The 24652-nt window shown below is 42.2% G+C and overlaps 1 protein-coding gene across 1 annotated transcript; it reads right to left on the bottom strand.

Moving 5' to 3' along the window:
- Positions 1 to 4118: 4118 nt before the first annotated feature.
- UBA2 (ubiquitin like modifier activating enzyme 2) lies at positions 4119 to 21106 on the bottom strand. The gene is made up of 17 exons (XM_063437350.1): positions 20901 to 21106; positions 18392 to 18475; positions 15987 to 16057; positions 14384 to 14448; positions 14016 to 14116; positions 13482 to 13603; positions 12776 to 12843; positions 12559 to 12680; positions 11762 to 11861; positions 11444 to 11607; positions 10686 to 10779; positions 10478 to 10590; positions 10232 to 10387; positions 8457 to 8553; positions 8237 to 8342; positions 7503 to 7639; positions 4119 to 5849 (listed from the first exon to the last, which is right to left on the bottom strand). The coding sequence occupies exons 1-17, from the start codon at positions 21036 to 21038 to the stop codon at positions 5662 to 5664; spliced, it is 1926 nt and encodes a 641-aa protein (XP_063293420.1). The 5' UTR covers positions 21039 to 21106; the 3' UTR covers positions 4119 to 5661.
- Between the last annotated feature and the right edge of the window lie 3546 nt (positions 21107 to 24652).

The raw sequence follows: 24652 nt of genomic DNA, 5'->3' as shown, positions 1-24652 counted from the left end.
CCCTTTCCTGTCTTGTTTGCCCGTGTGACTGATTACCATCTACCTGACTCTGGCTTGTTCTCGTTTTCGTAGTCTCTCTGTTACCATAACCTTGTCTCATTTCTGATTACGCTTTATCTCTGTCTGACGTTTAGTCTGGCCATTCTAAGTCCAGGTAATAAGTTATATCCTAGTTTTGTCCCTTGCTATCCTAAACTCTGCGTGTTGGGGTATTACATCATGACATTATGATGGGACCATGGGCCCTGCAGGTTTAGGACAGCAAATGGCCTCCTATGAGGCAAGATTTTAAGAACAGGATCACCGTATGGACCAGATTGCCCAGGCCCATCAGACACTTTTGTCCAGAAATGCTTATTTGGCCCCTGAGACACTGGTATGCGTACCATCTCAACCCGTACCTCCCATTCCAGAGGCATCTATCCTGACTAGAGATGTCCCGAATAGTTCGCTGGCGAATATTTCCTGGCGAACATAGCTTGTTTGCGTTCGCCACGGACGACGAGCATATGCGAAGTTCGGTCCGCCCCCTATTCGTCATAATTGAGTAAACTTTGACCCTGTACCTCACAGTCAGCAGACACATTCCAGCCAATCAGCAACAGACCCTCCCACCTCCTGGACAGCATCCAGTTTAGATTCATTCGGAAGCTGCATTCTTTTTTTTTTTGTATTATTTTTTTAAGACAGAAGCGTATTATATTTGAGCATGCTAGGCTGAACGTGCGTATATCATGGCTAGTTGCATTGAGGGTATGAGTATATAGCAGTACATTGTTGTGAAAGATGGCTGTCATGTTTAGGGTGTAGCTTGCACGTTATCAACTGTGTATTTATATCAGCAGCTCCACCACTAGTTATAAATCAAGTGTGAGTCGCTTGCTACTTTACGATTAGTTAATGTGCAGAGAGCAGTTCATGTGATCAAAGGCATGGTGTGGAGGATCGGCTATAGTGGGACATGCATGGCAGGCTGCTGTTTACTGCTTGTGCTCATCCGATCCCTTCTGGGCGCCAGGTGCAGACTCTGGGAGTCCCTGATACCTGGAACAACAAAGGCAAGACTCTGGCTGAGTGCCGGGTTCACGGCTTGAGGTGGTGGAAGCTTGTTTTGTCGGGTGGTCGGATCTGTCCCGGTGGTGCTTCACGTCCGGAGTGGGATTGTGGTGGCTTAAGGTGAAGGCGAGTGCTTGACGTGGGGCAGGCTCTGCATTTCTGTTTGTGCCTCCGGTCCCGTCTTCGACACCTTTTGCATTGGTGGATTTTAATGGGGACTGCTTCGCTTAGCTGTGGTGGAGCTTGTTGGGGCTGTGGTGGAGCTTGGGGCTTCCTGCTTGTTATTTGCTTCCAAAATTGATTAAAGAGTCTGTCCAGGGGGGCGGGGGGAGCTCCTGCCGGGAAGTAGCTGCTCCTGGGCATCCCAGGATCGGGAGATCGGCCGCCTCTCCCGCCCAGTGAGCACCAGGCCACACTTGCCATGCGGAGGTAAGTAAGACTCTGTCGAGTTGCTGACCGCTATTAAGCTTATGTCGGGTCGGTCCGGTAGGAGCAACATTGCTGGGTCATCCCCTTCTGGGGTGAAATTCGCTTGTTGATAGCTGCTTAAAGTGAGATATTGAGGGAGCTCACACGAAGCGCGTCTTTCCTGCATGACAGCTAGGCCCCGCCCCCCGGAAGCTGCATTCTTAGTGAAAGGAGGGACAGTGTAGCTGCTGCTGATTTAATAGGGAAATCGATAGCTAGGCTAGTGTATTCAGTGTCCACTACAGTCCTGAAGGACTCATCTGATCTCTGCTGGGGCTCTCTCTCTTTTTAGGGCTAGAACATCATTCTGCTTTTTTTTTTTCCTGTGTAATCTAATTGCAGTTGCCTGCCTGCCTGCCTGCGTCTGTGTCAGGCTCACAGCGTATAGTGTGCCCACTTGCCCAGTGCCACCACTCATATCTGGTGTCACAATAGCTTGCATTTAAAAAAAAAAAAAAAAAACATTTTTGACTGTAATATAATAGCAGTCAGTTTCCTTCACACGTGTGCGTTTCAGGGCCTGCCAGGGCACAGTGTCACACCAGTGCAACTCATATCTGGTGTAACAGTAGTGTACATTAAAAAAAAAAAAAACTAGAAATTTGACTGTGAAATAATAGCAGTCAGTTTTCTTCACACGTGTGCGTTTCAGGGCCTGCCAGGGCACAGTGTCACACCAGTGCTGCTCATATCTGGTGTAACAGATGGGCTTGTTGTCACCTTTCGGGGATCCTTGGTGTTGTACGTGGCTGGGTGGAGGAAGAGACCTTCAATGACATCAGTGAGGACAAGGAACGGGAAATGGCTAGCTTGGTATCCAACCTTGTGCAAATGGACTGTTTGCGGTGCGTTAAAAGGGGAGTTTGGTCTGTCACTGTGAAGCGGGCGTAACCCTTACACTACCTGATCGATACAACATCATACCTGATGTTTTAAAGCACGTTATTCGAAACAATTTAGGAATGTTAGGTGATTTATGCCCTTTATGGATTAAAACCTGACTCTGCATTAACTATGTAATTTTCCATGGGAGTTTTGCCATGGATCCTCCTCCGGCATGCCACAGTCCAGGTGTTAGTCCCCTTGAAACAACTTTTCCATCACTATTGTGGCCAGAAAGAGTCCCTGTGGGTTTTAAAATTCGCCTGCCCATTGAAGTCTATGGCAGTTCGCGAACATTTGCGGAAGTCCGCGAACGGAAAATTTTATGTTCGCGACATCACTAATGGTTGATAGTTTTTAAAATCCCTGAATATTTGGATATAAGGGGCTAGATGCAGCACTTGATGACTTAGAAATGCACTACCACATGAAAGCACTAACTGTCACTTCTCCAAACCTGTCTGTTACCCTTCATTGCTTTTAGTGTCAGCTAGTTATTAGGCTCTATGGTAACCCCGTTCAATAACTCATAATGCTGTGCTTTCACCTTTCAATGTAATATTTGGTTTTTCGACATTCAGGTTGTATTATATTCTTGGTTCGTTTCACAGTTGCTGTTTTTGTTCTTTATGGGAGTACGAAGGATATCCTCTAGGGACTAAAGCTGCATCCAAACCCTGCAAAGATATTTTATTGAGACGGAAACATCTATTGGACCTTTTTAATTGTTTTTATGTGGACTCATTTATTCATTTTACATTACAAAGGTTTAACATAATGCCGCTGGATACCCACCAGAGATGGATGTTTAGTAGATCTGCCCTTTTAGGGAAGCATTGTAACGGTGCTCTTCACAATATAATTTTAATAGGAAAAAATATCCCAAATTTTGAGCTCTAAATGTTCCTGTAATGTCAGCTTTCTCAAGGTTGAGTCCTCAGTTACTGAAGCTTGGACATAGCTACGATTTCTCTGCCATCGATTTCCAGTAAACACAACTACCTCGAGATTGTAAGCTTGTTAGTACTGTGGAACACACTGACACTATAAATACCAATAACAGTAATATGTGTATGACATAACGGGTTTGCTGACTAAAGGAATTCCAGCTCAGGTTTTGGGATAGGATAGTTGAGTTTTTTTTTTTTCTTCTGTTGGACCATTTTTGGTCTCTTACGTTGTCCATTTAATAAAATAAAAATTATGGGCACAAACAGGTTTTAAAAGGGCATTTGATAAAAGGATGGGAGAAAACAAGAAGCAACAAATTAGTGAGGAACTGTTTGTTCCAACAAAGTCTACTATACACAGCTAAGCCTTTAGCTTGAAAATCAACATTGGCAATGTACTTCAAAAATCCAATGGAGTGTTTCTTTAAACAATTTAGTAAATTAATCTCCAATGAAAACATGCATGCATTTATTCATCTTTAACTAAAAACAGCTTGCCAAAGCTGCAGATCTCTTCTCTGCAGCATTTGCAAGCCATCACATTTTATACTCTAATCCGAGACTACTCATTGAGAAGCCTCTCTGCTGGTTTCCAATGCTGTCAATAAACAGTAATATAGCTTATTAACTGTGACCCAATGATCTTCTATTGGAAAAAAATAATAGATTTTCTATTAGCTCTTACAGCACAGTGTGTTTACTTTAGATCTTTTAAATCACACATAGAAAGCTTTGGCAGATTCAAGCAAAAAACTTAAGCAGGAGACAAGAAATAATGGAAACAAAAAGTTTAGACTTTTTCAAGATGTATATAGGGAGGTTGTGTCAGTCTCAGCCAGGGAAGCAGTTAGACTGCAAAGGTAAGATTTATGCACCAAAAGCACTTTAGTTAAAGTCGTTTTGGTGCTTAGAGTCTCCCTTTAACATCCAGAAAACTAAATGTGATCATAACACCTTACACCAATGAGCTTGTACTGGTGCCATTAACGAGTGTCTCAAGGCAATGTGAGAACTGACATTTAGCTACCAAATGAAAAAACAAAGTATATATATATACCAATATCTGGGAAATCTGTCTGGTAACAACAATTTCAGATGACTAACAGTGAATAGTCTCAAGAAACATGAAGTCACACCTTAGTATGTGATTGCAGTGCTAACCAGTCTATCTACACCCATTCCCTTTCCTCTGGGTCACAGCATTCTGCATCCAATACTATTTAGGGCAATTGTAGTAAATACACAGTGATTACCAAGCTTCCTATGGATGTTTCTTTACCGTACAGTCAATTTTCATGTGTACCAATATCTACAACACGAAAGGTAGGTTTAATGCAATAATAAACAAAACTACACTATTGATTACCACATTGTAGAGTTACAAAAATATAAATTTAATAGCAATTTCTCCTGGAAGCGAATTATAGTATACTTTGAAATACCCTTTTTGTTTTGCACTTTCAAGAATGAAAATTGGGTAGAAAACATGTTTTTTTTTTATTGACTTGGTGATGAAAATCATAGATTCCCTGTTTATTTTGGTGCACGTCCTTCCAAGATGAGCTAAATGTTGGTTGGTCCTCAGAACATATGTTGCAGGCTACCATCAACAAGATGGCATTTATTTGGTCCATTAAGGTGGTACAGTGTGGAAGCTGTATTTTAGGTTTACAAAACACCAAATATAAATAACCTGGAAACAATGCACAAAATATGCTCAGCGCAGACATAATCAGGCAGTACAAGCTGAAAAATAACAGAGAAATGAACTGTTTTACAATAACGTACACAGCGCCTGCAGATGTCTCGTTTGTTTGCTGACCAGGCCACAAAACTACTAGAAATGTTAGGATTATAGGCCCCAGCATCCACAAAAAGGGTTCGTCATGGCACTTGTGTAAAATGATAACTGTTTCAGAGTTGGCTTAGGGTGTGAGAAACATTTAGCGCTAGCCGTATCCTTCTATTCTAAAATAAAAAAATGTAACAAAATAAGACATAAATATTGGAGTCAAAAAACAATCCCCAAGAAAACCTTTGATATACCACAGTTGTTCTTGCTAAACCACAAAACACATTTAAACAAAACAATGTAAGCGATGCAGCTGTATGTAATGCAGCATGAGGTTGTACGAAACATAAATAAATCTGGGCTTACTAAATTCACAGAAAATGTGGAAACAGGTCACTGGCATAGGTAGATTCAGTCCCTCAGGGCCTGGCGTCTAGCTCTCGATATTTAACACACCCTAATAAAAGTCAAATGACGTAATAAAAAAAGTTCAGCCTGCTAAAGGAACACTTCTTAGTCAAGGGCAATTATATCATCGTCCAGTTCTTCTTGTGGCTCCAAGCGCTTCCTTTTGGCGCTGACAGCCCCATCGTCGGATAGCTTCCGTTTTACGCTTGTGCTCTCCATGTTGACATCAGCATTACTGGAGGATGGGCTTTCTTCATCAGAGTCCAAAATTAACACGTCATCATGATCATGAGCTTTTTAAAGAGGGAAATAAAGATATAAAAAGGGTGTGCATCACTTAACTATAGGTTAGTAATTAGTGAAACAAACAAAAGCACATGACAAAGATGGAAATATACATTGAGACTTTGACAGCATAAAGGTAGAAAATAAACACACAAACAGACATAGTCGAAGCATTTTTCGACTTGCTTCTGAAACTCTCCCAAGATTTTACCAAACATCAATAAAAAATACTCAAAAAAAAACGCAAGAACCCAAAAACCACTACATCTCATTGTCTTCCTGATTGATGCAACTGCTTGCCAATTTTGCCTAAAAATGAATAATTAAATATGACAAAAAAGGATAATAAAAAGAAAAGCATAGATTGCAAAAATAAAAAAAACGTATTTTCTTTTAATGAATGCACGAGTAAATCCAGTTTGTTTTTTTCCCTCTTAATAAAGTGAGAATTGTTGGGAATTCAAAGTAAATTTCAAATTTAAAGGGACACTCCAGGCACCCAGACCACTTCTGCCCATTGGAGTGGTCTGGGTGCCAACTCCCACTACCCATAACCCTGCAAGTGTAATTATTGCAGTTTTCATAAACTGCAATATTTACCTTGCAGGGTTAACTCCTCCTCTAGTGGCTGTTTACTAGCCACTAGACAGCCACTAGAGAGCACTTCCGTGATTATAGTGAGGACCTATGTGAGGGCCTCCAGCGTCGCTGAAATCCCCATAGGAAAGCATTTTTTTCAATTTTTTTTATGGGGAGCATTTTTTCAATGCTTTCCTATGGGGAGTTTCTCAAGGCAATGTGAGAACTGACATTTAGCTACCAAATGAAAAAGCAAAGTATATATATATATATACACACACCAATATCTGGGAAATCTGTCTGGTAACAGCAATTATTTCAATGCTTTCCTATGGGGAGGTCTAATGTGCGTGCGCGGCATTGCCGCGCATGCACATTAGGCCTCCCCAGCCAGATGACGTCGGCGGGGGAGGAGCGTGGGCGGACCCTGAACCAGTGCCGAGCGACATTGGCGCTGGATACAGGTAAGTCACTGAAGGGGTTTTAACCCCTTTAGCAACTTGGGATGGGGGATGGGAGGGAGAGGGGACCTGCAGTGCCAGGTAAACGGTTTGTTTTCCCGCACTGGAGAGTCCCTTTAAGGTCAAAGTAGTCAAAATGGAATAATTCTCCCAGTCAGCTATGCTTCTGGTTTGGCCACTTTCCTGACCATTCACACTTTAGTAAATAACACAGTTGTTGTCATAGAAATGACAGGAAGCTGAGAGAAATGCTCTTCCCTTTCTAAGATGCCGAACTGGAGACCTGATTGGTCTCACCACTCTGCTAGAGACAAGAAAGACTGGGCACACTGCCTAACAGGGTACGGAATAAGGCACGGCACAGTGTATGTTAACAGCTGTGCCAAGTAGAAGTGGGTGGACACATTGTGTGTTAAAGAGCTGAATGACAGTATGTATAAAGAAGTTGCTTACATCCGATTACATCGGAGAACTGTGTAGAAAGTAGGGCAGGCATATGTGTGGAAATTGGAAACTATGTCAAATTCAGTGTATGACAGGACAGGTATTGATAGATGTGGATACATTGATTTACTTTTAGAATGCTGTTCCTGACTGGATGAGGTAGGAAGGGAAACATACCTGTGGATGTGGAAGGCTGCGCCCCATCATCGCTTCCGTTGGTGATGCTTTTAGCACTTTCCTCTGTGGGTTTTGGAGGAGCTTTGTCAGGGGCATCTCCTACAACTTCAAACTCCACATCCTTCCCCAAGTCTTCCCTAACAACAAAATAACACAAACATGTAAAGACCCTGCATGGATAGCTTTAAGGTTGGAGGAGTAAATAGCAAAAATAAACAAACGCATGCCTGGTATCACATCAACCACTTTCTACTTGCTGACAATTATTATACATGTAAAGATTAAGCACATTGCAATATCAAATAATAAAAACAACTACACTAAGCTAAGCCTATTATCTGCACTGTAACAGTATTCCAAAGAATATGTGAACACCCAGCCGCAATCCTGAACTTACCACGTACACTACTACTGACATAATTCCTGCCTAGTCTTAGATACAGAGCATTATAGAAAAAGCTAAATAGTAATGAAAACCCTGAACATCAGATATTTTAATACAGTATGGATCGTGTATGGGGCTTATCTGACCCACTGTACGCCAAGTTTATCTGTAGACTAGAATACGAAGCAAAAAAAAAAAAAATGATCAAAGAGAAAAGAGCATCACCAATGGCCTATTGTACATCATGAACAAACTGGCTAAATGGTTCCATACTCTCGGATAACACTTTGCTAGACATAGCATTGGAAAGGTTATCTGCTGGGAAACAGGAGCCAGGAGCTGCACGCACCTATGTAAAACGTTGATCAGGAGAGTGTAGTCCTGAAGAAAATCATCAGCTTGCAGCCGGCTGCCATTCCGAATGCCAAATTCTGATATATATTTATTGTTGTTTGCTGGAATTGTTAAGACAAAACAATGAATACACCACTGGTTTAAAAAAAGCAAAACACATACAATTTTATGGTTTTTAAGCAATGTTTGGTAAATTTAAAAAACAGCACTCTCACCATCAGTTTCCCCTTGCTCGGACGAGATTAGGATGGTTCCTTTGCCGTCTTCAATTTGAACGTCTGGTGCCACCATCCCAAACTTCTCTTTTACAATCTGAAGTCACAGAATTACATTTTAAAATATCTATACAGACACAAATAAAGTCCCTAATAACAGGAAGGAAATACACAATTATTTTGTTAATTTTACACAAAGTGCAGTTTTCAAAAGAAATTGACACTTTTATAAAATAACCTCATTCCCAATTTCATACAATCTGGACAGTGGGGATTGGCTGAGAGTGATTGGGGATGAATTAGCCCAGTGCTGTCAGCCAATTAAAATCAACAAGGTCGGACAAAATAGACATTGATAAGGAAGAAGAGTTAATCCGCATTATTAAAGGGACACTATAGTCACTAGAACAACTAGAGCTTACTGCGTTTGTTCTGGTGAGTAGAATCATTACCTTCAGGCTTTTTGCAGAAAGCACTGTCTTTTCAGAGAAAATGCTGGGTTTACATTACAGCCTAGAGATACCTCCACTTGACACTTCTCATATAGCTACTACAAGTGCTTTTTGGGGCAGTGCGGCAATGGAAACACTGAACTTTTCTCATAGAGATGCATTGATAAGATTTTACTATTTTTAGGTGGGCCAGAAGGGCTAGATGGTGGTGTTAACACTATAGAGTCAGAAATATATGTTTGTGTTCCTGACCCTATAGTGATCCTTTAACTGTAAGCACACACATGGAAGGCTCTGCATGCTCTTGCAGGCCACAAACAGAGCAGAAGATAAGAAATTCTAAATTCAACACACTAGGTAATAAAGGAAGTTTAAACTTTAAATGTGCTTTGGAAGGCTGTGTCAGTCTCATGCAAGGTGGTGCTATATAAACCAAGTGATTTAACTCCTATATGGAAGATAATTGAGCAGTGTGGCATCATCTATACATTATAACAGTTTAATTAATCTAAAGTTGTTTTGGTGCCTATAGTATCCATTTAATGTGGCAAAGATGGTGGTGGACCCTCTGTGCCAGGAGGAGCCTCAATTTATATGAACCCATTCCTAAACGATTTGACAGAAAGGGGAGGGCTTGCAAAGGTTTCAGACACGATCTGTAGCTTTTGAAAGCCGTTTTAGATAAGCCTGCAACGAAAAAAATTCATGGATGCTTTCATGTGTTCATTTTGGCGGTAAATTTCAATTTAGTTTTCGTCATAGTATTTTGACTATAAAAAAGCCGTTTTAGTTTTAGTTGTATATTAGTCATCTGAATTGTTTCAGTCTAGTTTTAAATCGACTAAATCTCAAAAATTGTTAGTTGACAAAATTAACACGGTTTCATTGGGGGTATATTAGTCAACATGACTAAAATTAAATGGGTTTAGTTAAAGCCTCTTTTGCACCTTCCACAGCCCCTCTGTGCAGTGTTTATTTTGGCGCTAAATATTAATTTAGTTTTAGTCATAGCATTTTGACTAAAATACCATATTAGTTTTAGTCATCTTAAATGTTTTAGTTGCTGAATTTCAATTTAGTTTTAGTCGTATTAATTGTTTTAGTCTATTTTTTTTTTTTATTCTTTGCACCTGGGCGGTAGAGTGCCCCTTTAAAAAGGAAGCAGTCACCATCAGCCTGCAATATCACTTCCTGCATGAGTGTTTAAACACTGGTAAGTCTAAAGAGTACATAAGTGTATTTTCAATATGGAAATCACACAAAGTTACAATGGACAGGCGCACGCGTGCTACGTACAATTCTTCTACAATAACGCAAGCTTACCCTATCCTGTAATGTCTGCACAGTCACTTTATGAACGTTTAACTTCACAGTCACTTCTGGTCTGCTGGCGCACACGTAACAACTGGAGTTTGGTGGATCCAGTGAACAAGGGACGAGAAGCTTCTTCCGTGGGTTTGGTTGTTTGTTCAAGAAAACCTGTCAGATGTAAAATAGCTACATTAATTTTGTTGAAACAGAGCAATGTGAAGAAAATTAGTTAGTGGGTAATACAAATAAGCAACTTACAGTTCTACATTGCTCGATGTTACCAGATAAAATCTTCAAACCTTCCAATACAATCAGACCTGCTATCACAGCATTGGTGGTGGCAATTGCAGGGATGATGTTTCCTGCCATTGCTGTGGGAAAAAACATTTTAAAATTAAGGACATAAGATTTTAGATCACTTTACATGGGCCCACAAATCACAACAATGCAAAGGAAATAACCGTACATTTTATATCAAATCTGCTTTTCATGTTCATACTGAAGATATGCATTCGGAGGTTAGCAGCGGATGTGACAAAATCCATGGCTGGGGCGTCGTCCTACAAACAGACATTTTACACAAAATTAAAGCGAGGAAAGTATCTGGTTACAAAATGGATACATGTTTTATTACAGTATTGTAGTAAAAATCTGTTTTCTCTATCAGGAAGGATTAATAATGTTATCGAACAATTTCATAATGGCTCTACATGAATACCCACGATCAGGGTTAAACTGTACTGCATATCAAAGTCTGCTTAAAAATATAAAATCTTTGTTTCCATAACCTAAACGTGAATAAATTGTGTGTGTGGAAGCTTCACTTTTCAAGTGATGAAAAATGAGAAAATATCCCATAAAATAATTTCAAGAGTTTCCCAAAAACTATTTGTCCCATATGAGCCGTCCATAATTTTGCTTTTAAAGGTCACATCTGTACAAAGACTGACAGATTCAATATCCAAACAACATAGCCCTGGAATGGTCTGCTAGACTGCGACAGGAAAAATGAAAAGCACACTTATATAATATTCTTTTTGGAAAATCCACAGAATAAATAAAGTTTCCTGGCTAGTAAACTGTGTGGGTACTTTGTAAGTGATGCCTGGGCTCAAACAATAACAGTACATTTTCTGTACTGAGATGAAGCTTTCTAATAAACAATTTGGGTTTTGCAACATTATCCTAGCGAGTATTAATTCACCCAGCCTTGGTTCTCCTTACCTTATCCCACACAAGGGACGCATTGTCCCCCTTTTGAGAGATTTGTTCTTTTAAGGTTTGAACACTTTGAGAAAACAACTGAGCGTAGCTGCACACATCTAGAACTTGCTGATCCTTCAGTCCGAGTGGAGTCGTTTCATTGTGCTCTTCTGACGAATTGTTTTCTGCAAGAACAAAAGGCGATAAAAACCTCACTGTGATGGCTAAACCACATCTCAAACAAAAAAGAAGTGACAGGAAAAAAAAAAAAAAAAAAAACCTCCACACAATTATTTACATAACATTTGTTTGCACTAATTGGAAATATTGCCAATCTACCTTTATCCTGTAATGAGGCCCAGTCCAATGGAACAGGAGGCTTCCTTTTCTTCCAAAGTTTGTCCATTGTCAGTAGATATCGGATGTCGTCTTTGAAGAGCTGCAAAATGAACATGAAAATGAACAACACAGGAATAGGTTCTTCATTAAGTTTCAATTCACGAAGGACCATTGACTGCATTTTTTTTTAGCAAAAGGACTCTGGACTCAAAGTATCCTGCTATGGAATGTCCAGGTCATGTAGGAACATTAGGGCTCTACAGAATAGATGATGCAAAATAAGAGTAACATATGCTGAAAGAAAGTTGAAAGCCAGGGAGGTACCAAAGTATTTTTTTGCGCTTCATAAACACACGACAGACCTGCATTCCAGGGTTAGGACAGAACTCAGAAATACACACAATCCCATGAGATTTTTAACATAGCACTATAAATTGTATAATACCAGAAGGCAATTCATACCGCTTTAAAATCTCACTTCTATGGGTGTTATACAATTTGTTTCTTGCCAGCCCATATCTATTCAGCAGGTTACTTTCTATTGTTAAAAATAAAGCGTGCCAGTGATTATTGTTTTCAACTATAGGATGACTTCAAAAAGATGGACTATCAGACGAAAAAAAGTTTTCATGATTAAGAATGCCACTAGGGACACAGTGCACAAATGGTGCTTAAATCTTTAAAAATAATAATTAGGTAAATTCTTTCTGATTGTTAGAAGGCTAAACCGAATGTCATTAAATTTACAAATAAACACAGGTGCACAGTTTTCACAATAGATTATTCTCTCTTATTACCTTGTGGAATAATTTTACAGGGTCGTAGCCAGTTGATCTTGCCCATTGTTTGGTTGAAACCCTCTTTATATCACCATCCACATTTGATGCGTTGGCTCTTGCAGCGGCATCTGTTGGGTCCCCTGTATAGAACACATAAGGAGCAGGATGAAGAGGTTTCACTAGTACAGTTAAGTAAATAAGAAGAGGGGAGTAAGAAAAACAAAGAATAACTCACAGGCTGCTTCCGGGTCAGCGGTATCAGGGGACACTTCCTGATCTGCATCTTCTTCCCCAAATAACTGGCTAAAGTTAAAATAAGCATAAGACATTGTTACCTGTGTCTGTGAATATAATCTGCATTCCACACCAACAGGGAGCACAATATTGTAAAATGTATTGGGTAATAGTAGTGAAGGAAGAGAGTCATCTATCACAAACCTTGACAGATTTTAACCGGCCCAGCAGAAAGAATTACCAGATTTACCATAAAATTTAAAGAAGAACTGTCACTTTACAGGATTTTTAAGATTATGTTTATCCCCATTGTTATCAAATATGTATTTGTGAGGTGTAAAAAAATAAAAGCGGATATAGAAGTTCACACCTCTTTATTATGAAACTGGACGCCTTCATCTTAGCTCCCTGTCAAGCATTGTTGTAAACTGTCCTTTGCACCTGGCAGTCGGCATAAAGAGAAGAGGGCAGTTTAAACAATTTGCAATGTTTAAACTGCCTTATTTATTTGGAATATACTGTAAATTGCTAAATCTTTAAATTTAAAAGATAACATAGCACAAGTTATAGGTCATTTAGATTGTTTTATTCAATGGTGTAAATGTCAGAGAAGTGACAGTTCCCCTTTAATCATGCATTTTCAATAGATCAACATAAATGCTATGAAGCAGAGTGTGCACAGAAGGCCTGGTAAATGAGAATCTTACTTGAACAGATATTTGGCCCATACAATACAGTGAATAGGCTCAGATGGTGTGTTGCGAATGGTGCATCCTGGGAATGTCTTCTGGGTGGGTTTAGGTTGGCATTCGTAGCACTCCGTGACTCCCTGGAGGTTCATAAAACAAGAGAAAAATATACATATATATTTGAAATCTTACCCGAAGAAACTGGAAGAATGAAAAAATGTGGAAATATTCTGATATTTTTTCCCCCGGACAGTTAAATCTCCAATTCAGGACAAACCAAAACAAATTAAACTCTGCATAAAATGTGATGCTACAGGAGAAACCGTACAAACTATGCAAAGCTAATCACAATGCTTCTGGCCTGATTATTCTCTCCTGTCTTTTGTAATAACATTTATACACCAGGGCTGGTGCTATTAAAGAGTATAAAAATAAAAAAGTTACCCTCCCAGCACATAACATTTATATACAATGAATAACAAACCGTGAAGCTGACCACCACCCACCCAGTTCAGATGCCAACGATATTGTGTAATTAAAAGGTTTACCAACCTTCTTAATTACAGTGACCTGGCCGAGGTAGCCAGCAGTCCCACTCTCAATCAGGGGAATATCTGCAGCAAGACACATCCTGTTCACGTGGTTTCTGGCAGCTAAAAGGGTAACAATAGGTATCAGACAGAAGTATAGTAACCCAATTCGATATCTAAAGTGTATCTATCACACTAACCTATAGAGGATAGACTGTGCTACCCTCTGTTCTAACGTGTATAGATAAAATATGGATTTGACAAGGTATTTGTAAAAAATTAAAAATGCCAAAAGTGGAATAATTCTCTATTTTTCCAGGTTGCCTCTTTTGGCAATTTTTAATGGCAGTAAGTTAAAAGACGAACAGGAACGTATTTGGAAATCATTACCTTGGTTGTCCAAGGCATTCATGACCAATGTGAACTGCCTGAAGAATTCCACGTCGTAATCAGGGCTGTAAAACAGAATCTGAGGTTTAACTACCACGCAAACTGCGGCTAAGTAGAAATAAAGAGTGAAAGCAAACAAATAACCAAGAAAAGGTGATTTTCATGAATCAAATTTGTTCCTGAAATATCATTAAGATTAAGTCCTGTCAACCTCCCTAAAATATATCATTAAGGAAATCCAGTATTTGTTCTATCTGCTTTGTTATAACATTGATATTTATTTTAAAAATGGATAAGTTCAGTAGAAATATATTAAATGCTACTGCAGTAGCTAATTTTAATAGTTTCTTAAAGGGACACTGTAGGCAACCAGATTTCATTTCATTATAGTGGTCTGGGTGCAGTGTCCCTTTTCCCTTAGCCACAGAGTTTACATTGCAGTGTTTAGACCAGGGGTCCTCAAACTACGTCCCAAGCACTCGGGGCCACCTGATGGGCCCTATATCTCCAGAGGCCAGGTCAGCACTGCGGCCGGGCCCCTTTAAAAAAACAAAACATCACAGCCGCAAAGTAGTGCTGGGAGGAAGTGACGGCCGGTGGTCACTTCCTCCCAGCTCCCTCTCCGCGGGAAGGGAAGAGAGCCAGGCCGCGGGAGCCACGCCGACTCCCATCAGCCACAGCCACCCTCCTGCAAAAAAAAAAGGTAAGCAAATATGTGTGTCGGTAGGTCAGTATGTCCGTATATAAGTATGTATGTATGTGTATGTCTGGGATTCCCCCAACAGCTGAGGTCAGAGGAGGAATAAATCTTCCAAAAGAGAAACTGGCATCACAGCGGAAGTAAAAAGTGAATAAGTTATTCTTTATTAAAGCTACACATGGCCCTGGACAAAAACTATGATGCTATGGCCAAAATAGCCTTAGCCAAGTATGCACATTAATTAACATCATCTGTTTATAAAACCACATATGTCATTCCTATTGGTTAACACTAAAACAACATAACCGATACAAATATTTCTAAGGACTTATCAGCTAAATAAAATTGATTCTTAATAGCAAATTGTTTCAGCAGGATTTAAATCCAGTATAACATCACATGGATCAGATCTCCTATAGCTTAAAGTACAATATAGTTCATATGTACGCTCAGATTTCACAGAAACCTTAAAGAGAGAGTTACTATTTTCCAAATGTCTTCTCTTACTGAATTTTTCTTTTATGTTATCTAATATCTACTATAATGACAAAATAAAACAAAACAGTGCAATAAATTGCTGTTACCAAAGATTATCCCCTAGATTTATCAATATATTTGCATGTGCTGGAAGAGGCACTGGAACTAGACAACTGGAAAAACCCTGTCATAGTGGGGGCATGAGTGTGCGTAGGCGGAAGGACACTGTAGTGTTAGGAATACAGTTATGTGCTCCTTTAAAGTCGTGGCTCCATAGCATGAAAAACACAAAGCACAGAGAATGCACCGAGGCAGCCAACCAAGTAGAATATACATAATTACAAACTCAGGATAGAAATAGCGGTATTCAAAACATTGAAATTTAAAAATAAATTAAACCCTTTAGAAAATAAAAAGGCAACTTACCTCATGACACTGTCATGACATGCAGTAATGTTGGCTTCGGGGCAGAACTGCAGAACACTTTCCTTTGCCACCTATAAAGAATACACAATTTATTACCCTTTACACGCAATAGCAGAGTTTATAATGTAATCACTTTCTGCAGCAGTAAAAAACAAACAACGAAATATACAGCAGGCAATCATGAAATCATTACTTGCACATTTAAAACCGCTGTAAGCGATTGGAATCACACATGTACAGTGCATTCCCAACTGGCAATATCACAGCAGGATATACATTATGTGAATGATGTAAATATCTCAGCATGCAATGCGGAGATTGAGGTTTAGCTTCAATTGCCAGAGTGTGGAGAAACGCGTCAGAATAGATTTCTAAATTAGCACCTTAAATTGTAAGTGACATTTCATTACTATGCCTCGGGGGTCTGCAATGTTCAGAACATGACAGTAAAATGTTATGCTTTTATAAGAACATTCAGTGGCAATTTAGGATTCTACTTTAGCAATCTAGCATCATTTTATTGTGCACAGACTCTATACACAGTGCTAGAAAGATTTCCAGCATACGTATAGTTAAAGATATAAGATACCTGAAATTGGCTGCTGCCTCGGGCAATACGGATACTGATGTACATGCACACACTGCAACATAATTTTTTGATTTTATGCTTAAAGGACCACTATAGGCACACAGACCACTTCAGCTTAATGAAGTGGTCTGGGTGCCAGGTCCTGCTAGGGTTAACCCATTTTTTTTTTTTTTATAAACATAGCAGTTTCAGAGAAACTGCTATGTTTATAAATGGGTTAATCCAGCCCTCAAATCCTCTAGTGGCTGTCTCACTGACAGCCGCTAGAGGCGCTTGCGTGATTCTCACTGTGAAAATCACAGTGAGAGCACGCAAGCGTCCATAGGAAAGCATTGATAATGCTTTCCTATGAGACCGGCTGAATGCGCGCGCGCAGCTCTTGCCGCGCATTCAGCTGAATGGGAGGAGAGGAGGAGGATCGAAAGGAGGAGAGCTCTCCGCCCGGCGCTGGAGAAAGGTAAGTTTTAACCCCTTTCCTCTCCCCAGAGCCCGGCGGGAGGGGGTCCCTGAGGGTGGGGGCACCCTCAGGGCACTATAGTGGTCCTTTAAGCAAACTGCTAAGGGATAAAAGACTTGCAATACAAATTGCAATATTCAGGCTAAAAAGAGCCAACATGAGACTAGTGGATTTGGACAATGTTCCCCAATTACACATTTCTGTCTGGATTTGGTCAAATTGCAATTTGCTACAATCTTTGACTAATACCACACTGGTGAATAGCTTCTTTACCCTAAATTCTATAAATTGGTGCCAAGTGAATATAAAAAGTGAGCTGAAGTGGTCTGGGTGACTATAGTGTCCCTTTAATCTATATTAATTGATAACACGTCTCTGCACTTTTTATTTAGATATTGTAGCAAAATATCATGGCAAGACTGTCTAAAGCCTTTTCTTATCATGGTTAGGTCAAATCAGCCTGTATGCTATGTTCATAACAAGTGAGCCTTGACTATCATGATATAACAGGATATGCCTAATCTGTCATGAAGGAGGTAAACACTTGCTACAAACGAGAGTATCAACAAAGCCTGCTTCAGGTAAGAATTAAATCTCTACACTGCCCAAGCAAAATTGTAGACTGAAGGATTGCAATATGACCACTTCATTGACTTGAAGTGTTTATGGTGCTTGGAGGCTGCACATAGAATATTAATTCCTTTGCTGCTAGCAGTGTAACTCCACTTCCGTCTGTGGGGCATCATTAGCCAGCTCGTAGCTAGAGTTCCCCACTGTATAATGCCAACTCTGCACAATTCTACGCAGAGGTTCATTCATTGACAGAGAGCAACCTGCCAACGCTCTGAGCCAATGAATGGCAGCAGGATTGGCATCCGGTTACTGCAGCAATGACACATAACCATGTCTGGCTTGCCAATGAACACTGTGTGATTCCGCATTATGTATTGTGGATGAAAAAGAATACAGATGCACTCAGTGCATCAGCCCTTTATGTCAATTTTACCATAAAAATGAATAAAAAATTGTTCACACACCATAACCATTACAGCCTGCCATTCCTTTAAACAATTTGACAAACCGCTCCAGGCGGGCACCCAGAAACACCTGGTACCATAACCACTATACAGGGTTTTAGTGGTTAATGTGCTTGGACAGATCCCCTAAATTTGGCTAATACAACATGTAGATCAATGAAAGTGATTCTACCTGGCGTACATTAGAGGGTATATTACTCTGCATCCATTGGGACGTCGATTGTTAAAGCAATAAATCATTTGCAGGTATATTGTTACTTTATCTCATACTCCGAGTACAGCGTGGATGTATAAATGATGATGTCGCACATATATGAATTACCTCAGCTTTAGATCTCCCAACATGCTTCTTCTGAAACAAAAATTGCCTGTTCAGGTTGCTAACATCAATCGTGTCCAGGTCAATCTGGGAAAAACATTATGTGAAAATGTCAAACAATCTACAAAATAAATATGCAAATGACTGATGTAAATGGGCTGAGTAGATGAGCTTAATTCCACATTTCTGTAACATGAGGCATAACGTGGTATGTTTTTTCATGAACTTAGCATGAAAAGGCACCGGTGTGGGGAAGAGCACTTTGTGAAGGGGGTGAATGTAAATTAGCAAGTGAAGATCGGATGTGGGTGAAGAACCAGGGATGGAATGAGTGAGCAAGATTCTGCAGGAAAGAATGTACAATAAATTAAGGAAAATTAGAAATGATTCCCCAAACTGGATTGGCACAATGAACTGCAGGGAACGTTATATGGTGCTGTACTAAATGATTTAAGACGGGTGAGCAATACTCTGCACACAACCAAGGGCTATGAAGATACAGGAAAGTCTAAATAAATGGCAGCTTGTCCACATCAAATTCCTTTTAATCCACATCCAAACTAATGGGGGTAAAGGGAATAGAGGGATATGTATTAATATGAGGAAGGTGAGTTGTTGGGGAATGGGGAGATGTATTAATATGAAGGGGGGGGGGGAGATGTTGGGGACATGTAATAAAAGGGGGAAATATAATAATATGAGGAGAGGGAAGTTATTGAGTGATGGGGAGATGTAATAATATGAAGAGGGAGAGGTTAATGGGGGTTGGAGAGCTGCAATAATGAGGGGGAGCTATTGGAGTATAAGAAGGTGTAATAATGAGGAGTGGGAGCTGATCAGGGGATGGGGAGATAATATAAGGAGGGGAAGCTATTGGGGCCGGGAGATGTACAAATAGGAGGAGAAGGTAGCTACTGGGGTGGGGAGATATAATATGAGCAGGGGGATGAGGAGACAAATATAAGGAAGGGGGTGTTGGGGGAGGTAAACATGTGGAAATGTAATAAGACGAGGGGAGAGATTTTAATACAAGTAGGGGGATGGGGAGACAAATATAAGAAATAGGGCATGGGAGGAATGTAATAACATGTTGAGATGTAATAATAAGAGGATGGGGAGATTTCGAGGTTGGGGAGATGTTTTAATATGGGAAAGATAATATGAAATGTAAGGGGAATAGATGTAATAAGAGGAAGGAGAGTTGTAATAACATGAGGAGGGCGATGGGGAGATGTAATAATATGAGGAGGGGGATGGTAGGGAGCGTGGGGCGAGGTAAAACATGCAGAAATGTTTTAATAATAGAAGGGGAGATATAAAGATGGAGGGGGGGTAGATGTTATATTAAGAGTAAGGGAGATAGAATATGAGATGGACAGATGTAATAATATGAAGGGGAATGCAATAATATGAGGATGGGGATGTAATATAATATGAGGGGGTCCTCGGGGAGGTGTAAGGTAAATAATATGAGGATGGGGATGTAAAATAATGAGGGGGGATGTAATATAATAATATGAGGAGGGGGGATGTTATATTATATGAGATGGGGATGCTGAAGGAGGGGAAGGTAAATATATGAGGGGATAGTAGTACTATAATAGGAGGAGGGGGTGCTGGGGGAGGGGAAGGGTTGTAATATAATAGTATGAGGAGGGAGATAGATTTAATATTATATGAGGGAGGGGATGGAATATAATAATATGAGGAGGGGGATAGATTTTATATTATATGAGGGAGGGGGGATGTAATATAATAATATGAGGAGGATAGATTTAATATTATATGAGGGAGGGGGGATGGAATATAATAATATGAGGAGGGGGATAGATTTAATATTATATGAGGGAGGGGGGGATGGAATATAATAACATGAGGATAGATTTAATATTATATGAGGGAGGGGGGATGGAATACAATAATATGAGGAGGATAGATTTAATATTATATGACGGAGGGGGGATGAAATATAATAACATGAGGAGGATAGATTTAATATATGAGGGGGGGGGATGGAATATAATAATATGAGGAGGGGGATAGATTTAATATTATATGAGGGCGGGGGGATGGAATATAATAATATGAGGAGAGGGATAGATTTAATATTATATGAGGGAGGGGGATGGAATATAATAATATGAGGAGGATAGATTTAATATTATATGAGGGAGGGGGGATGGAATATAATAATATGAGGAGGGGGATAGATTTAATATTATATGAGGGAGGGGGGATGGAATATAATAATATGAGGAGAGGGATAGATTTAATATTATATGAGGGAGGGGGGATGGACTATAATATGAGGGAGGGGGGATGGAATATAATAATATGAGGAGAGGGATAGATTTAATATTATATGAGGGAGGGGGGATGGAATATAATATGAGGGAGGGGGGATGGAATATAATATGAGGGAGGGGGGATGGAATATAATAGTATGAGGAGAGGGATAGATTTAATATTATATGAGGGACCCGGTATCCCCTCCCCCCCCCGGGGTCCGCACCACGTAGAGGTTGGTGAATCCGGTGAGGACCAGGTTTTTCAGTAACTCGCAGCCGATGCCTCCGGCCCCCACAATGAGCAGCCGGCAGCTGGACACGGCCTCCGCCAGCTCGGTGCGCAGAGCTCCCCTCACCGCCATCTTCCCGGTACCGACACACAGCGCGCGGCCTCTGCACAGCGAGAAACCACCGCGAGATAGAGCGGCTCAAACTGAGAGCCCGCGGAACAGCGACACCGAGCGGCCGGAGACTGTACTGCACCGCCCCTGGCTATAACAAAGAAACCGCTACCTGGGGTGGGAGACAGCGACACCGTGCGGCCGGAGACTGTACTGCACCCCTCCCGGCTGTAACAAAGAAACTGCTGCCTGGGATGGGAGACAGCGACACCGCGCGGCCGGAGACTGTACTGCACCGCCCCTGGCTATAACAAGGTAACCGCTACCTGGGGTGGGAGACAGTGACACCGTGCGGCCGGAGACTGTACTGCACCCCTCCCGGCTGTAACAAAGAAACTGCTACCTGGGATGGGAGACAGCGACACCGAGCGGCCGGAGACTGTACTGCATCCCTCCCGGCTGTAACAAAGAAACTGCTACCTGGGGTGGGAGACAGCGACACCGAGCGGCCGGAGACTGTACTGCACCGCCCCTGGCTATAACAAAGAAACTGCTGCCTGGGGTGGGAGACAGCGACACTGCACGGCCGGAGACTGTACTGCACCCCTCCCGGCTGTAACAAAGAAACTGCTAGCTGGGGTGGGAGACAGCGACACCGAGCGGCCGGAGACTGTACTGCACCCCTACCGGCTGTAACAAAGCAACTGCTACCTGGGGTGGGAGACAGCGACACCGCGCGGCCGGAGACTGTACTGCACCCCTCCCGGCTGTAACAAAGAAACTGCTGCCTGGGGTGGGAGACAGCGACACCGCGCGGCCGGAGACTGTACTGCACCGCCCCTGGCTATAACAAAGAAACCGCTACCTGGGGTGGGAGACAGCGACACCGCACGGCCGGAGACTGTACTGCACCGCCCCTGGCTATAACAAAGAAACCGCTACCTGGGGTGGGAGACAGCGACACCGAGCGGCCGGAGACTGTACTGCACCGCCCCTGGCTATAACAAAGAAACCGCTACCTGGGGTGGGAGACAGCGACACCGAGCGGCCGGAGACTGTACTGCACCGCCCCTGGCTATAACAAAGAAACCGCTACCTGGGATGGGAGACAGCGACACCGAGCGGCCGGAGACTGTACTGCACCGCCCCTGGCTATAACAAAGAAACCGCTACCTGGGGTGGGAGACAGCGACACCGAGCGGCCGGAGACTGTACTGCACCGCCCCTGGCTATAACAAAGAAACCGCTACCTGGGATGGGAGACAGCGACACCGAGCGGCCGGAGACTGTACTGCACCGCCCCTGGCTATAACAAAGAAACCGCTACCTGGGGTGGGAGACAGCGACACCGCGCGGCCGGAGACTGTACTGCACCACCCCTGGCTATAACAAAGAAACCGCTACCTGGGGTGGGAGACAGCAACACCGCACGGCCAGAGACTGTACTGCACCGCCTGGCGGCCAGGCACACTGAGTGTAACAAAGACACCGCTACCTGGGAGGGGAGACAGCGACACCACACGGCCAGAGACTGTACTGCACCACCTGGCGGCCAGGCACACTGAGTGTAACAAAGACACCGCTACCTGGGAGGGGAGACAGCGACACCGCGTGGCCGGAGACTGCACTGCACCGCCTGAGTGTAACAAAGAAACCGCTACCTTGGAGGGGAGACAGCGACACCGCGCGGCCGGAGACTGCACTGCACCTCCCGAGTGTAACAAAGAAACCGCTACCTGGGAGGGGAGACAGCAACACCGCGCGGCCGGAGACTGCACTGCACCGCCTGAGTGTAACAAAGAAACCACTACCTGGGATGGGAGACAGCGACACCGAGCGGCCAGAGACTGTTCTGCACCGCCTGGCGACCAGGCTCACTGAGTGTAACAAAGATACCGCTACCTGGGAGGGCAGACAGCGACACAGCGCGGCTGGAGACTGTACTGCACCGCCTGGCGACCAGGCACACTGAGTGTAACAAAGACACCGCAACCTGGGAGGGGAGACAGCGACACCGCGCGGCCGGAGACTGTACTGCACCGCCTGGCGGCCAGGCACACTGAGTGTAACAAAGACACCGCTACCTGTGAGGGGAGACAGCGACACCGCGCGGCCGGAGACTGCACTGCACCGCCTGGTGGCCAGGCACACTGAGTGTAACAAAGACACCGCTACCTGTGAGGGGAGACAGCGACACCGCGCGGCCGGAGACTGCACTGCACCGCCCCTGGCTGTAACAAAGAAACTGCAACCTGGGACAGGAGACAGCGACACCGCACGGCCGGAGACGGCACTGCACCGCCTGGTGGCCAGGCACACTGAGTGTAACAAAGACACCGCTACCTGGGAGGGGAGACAGCGACACCGCGGTACCGGAGGCTGTACTGCACCGCCTGAGTGTATCAAAGAAACTGCTACCTGGGAGGGGCGACAGCGACACGGAAATCTAAATAATGTTATTTTACCTTCCAGTCTGGTGCGGATCTAAAGAAAAAATGTCTATGCCATAACGGCCCTTGACGTCTTCCTCCCAGAGTGTCCATTCATGTCTCACAGTAGGAGAAGGTGTTCTAAAGGTCAACTCACATTGTTTAGTTTCAAAGATGTTATGTAATACTTCAGTCATGGATGGAATAATATCAGATTTCCAAAATCTAGGAACAACTGAAGTCGCTAAAACTAATAGATGACAAATTAATTTCTGTAGATCTGGATACATTTTCTATCAGTTTCTTCAGGAGACACAATTCTGGTGTTATAGTATGAACCTGGTCTGTAATGGTTTGTATTGGTGTATGAATGTTACGTGTTCAGCTTCGGACAGGACCAAAATATGTGAAAAAGTGTGCCTATTTGCCACTCTCCCTCCAACATGTATTAGTGCTAGATACAGGAAGTTTAAAGAGCCTGGAGGTTGTCAGGTACCATCTGTAGAGAAGCTTATCATGAGATTCTGAAAACTCCACATACTGTTGTGCCAATAGAAACCCATGCCATTCTTTCACTCTAAACTCCTTGTTCAGTTCCCTTTCCTACCTTAATAAAGTCTAATTTTGGACCACGTTTCCCAGCAAAATGTGTATAGCACATAGAGATAGTGTTTTTTCAACCAGGATCAGAGAGTTAAATCTTTTCTAAAGTAGACATGTCAATTTTGCCCTCTTCCAGGACCTGATCAGAAACATTTAAATGGTCACTAATGAAATGAATCATCTGGTTATTTACAGGGGCCACACAGGCGTCCAGACCAAATTTGGTTTGAAGCTGGTCAAAAGATAAAAAAAGAATGACACAAGAACAAATCATTAATACATATGACAGGATGGGAAAGCCAATATTCCATGTCCAGATTGGTTAATGTAGGTTGTCCTAATGTGTTTTACACCCCACATCCTATAGAATGTAAGCTCGATCGAGCAGGGTCCTCTTCAACCTATTGTTCCTGTAAGTTTATTTGTAATTGTCCTATTTATAGTTAAATCCCCTTCTTAATATTGTAAAGCGCTACGGAATCTGTTGGCGCTATATAAATTGCAATAATAATAATAATAACAAGGGGGGAGTTCTGGAACAGGTAGCCGACAGGTTAATCTTTTTATATAACAAATCTCCAGCCTTAATGGTGGCTGTGACGA

This window comes from Pelobates fuscus, chromosome 12, assembly GCF_036172605.1.
Source record: "Pelobates fuscus isolate aPelFus1 chromosome 12, aPelFus1.pri, whole genome shotgun sequence".
Classification (NCBI taxonomy): Eukaryota; Metazoa; Chordata; class Amphibia; order Anura; family Pelobatidae; genus Pelobates; species Pelobates fuscus.
The sequence above is the reverse complement of the archived record's forward strand: the minus strand, read 5'-3'. Positions and strand labels throughout refer to the sequence as shown.

Excerpts from the sequence above, each read along its gene's own strand:
- UBA2 (XM_063437350.1), bottom strand. The coding sequence starts at position 21,038 with ATGGCGGTGAGGGGAGCTCTGCGCACCGAGCTGGCGGAGGCCGTGTCC. Across the intron at positions 12,681-12,775 it reads CGCTGACCCGGAAGCAGCCT|GGGACCCAACAGATGCCGCT; the intron begins GTGAGTTATTCT and ends TGTTCTATACAG. Across the intron at positions 11,862-12,558 it reads CTGTAAAATTATTCCACAAG|CTCTTCAAAGACGACATCCG; the intron begins GTAATAAGAGAG and ends TTCATTTTGCAG.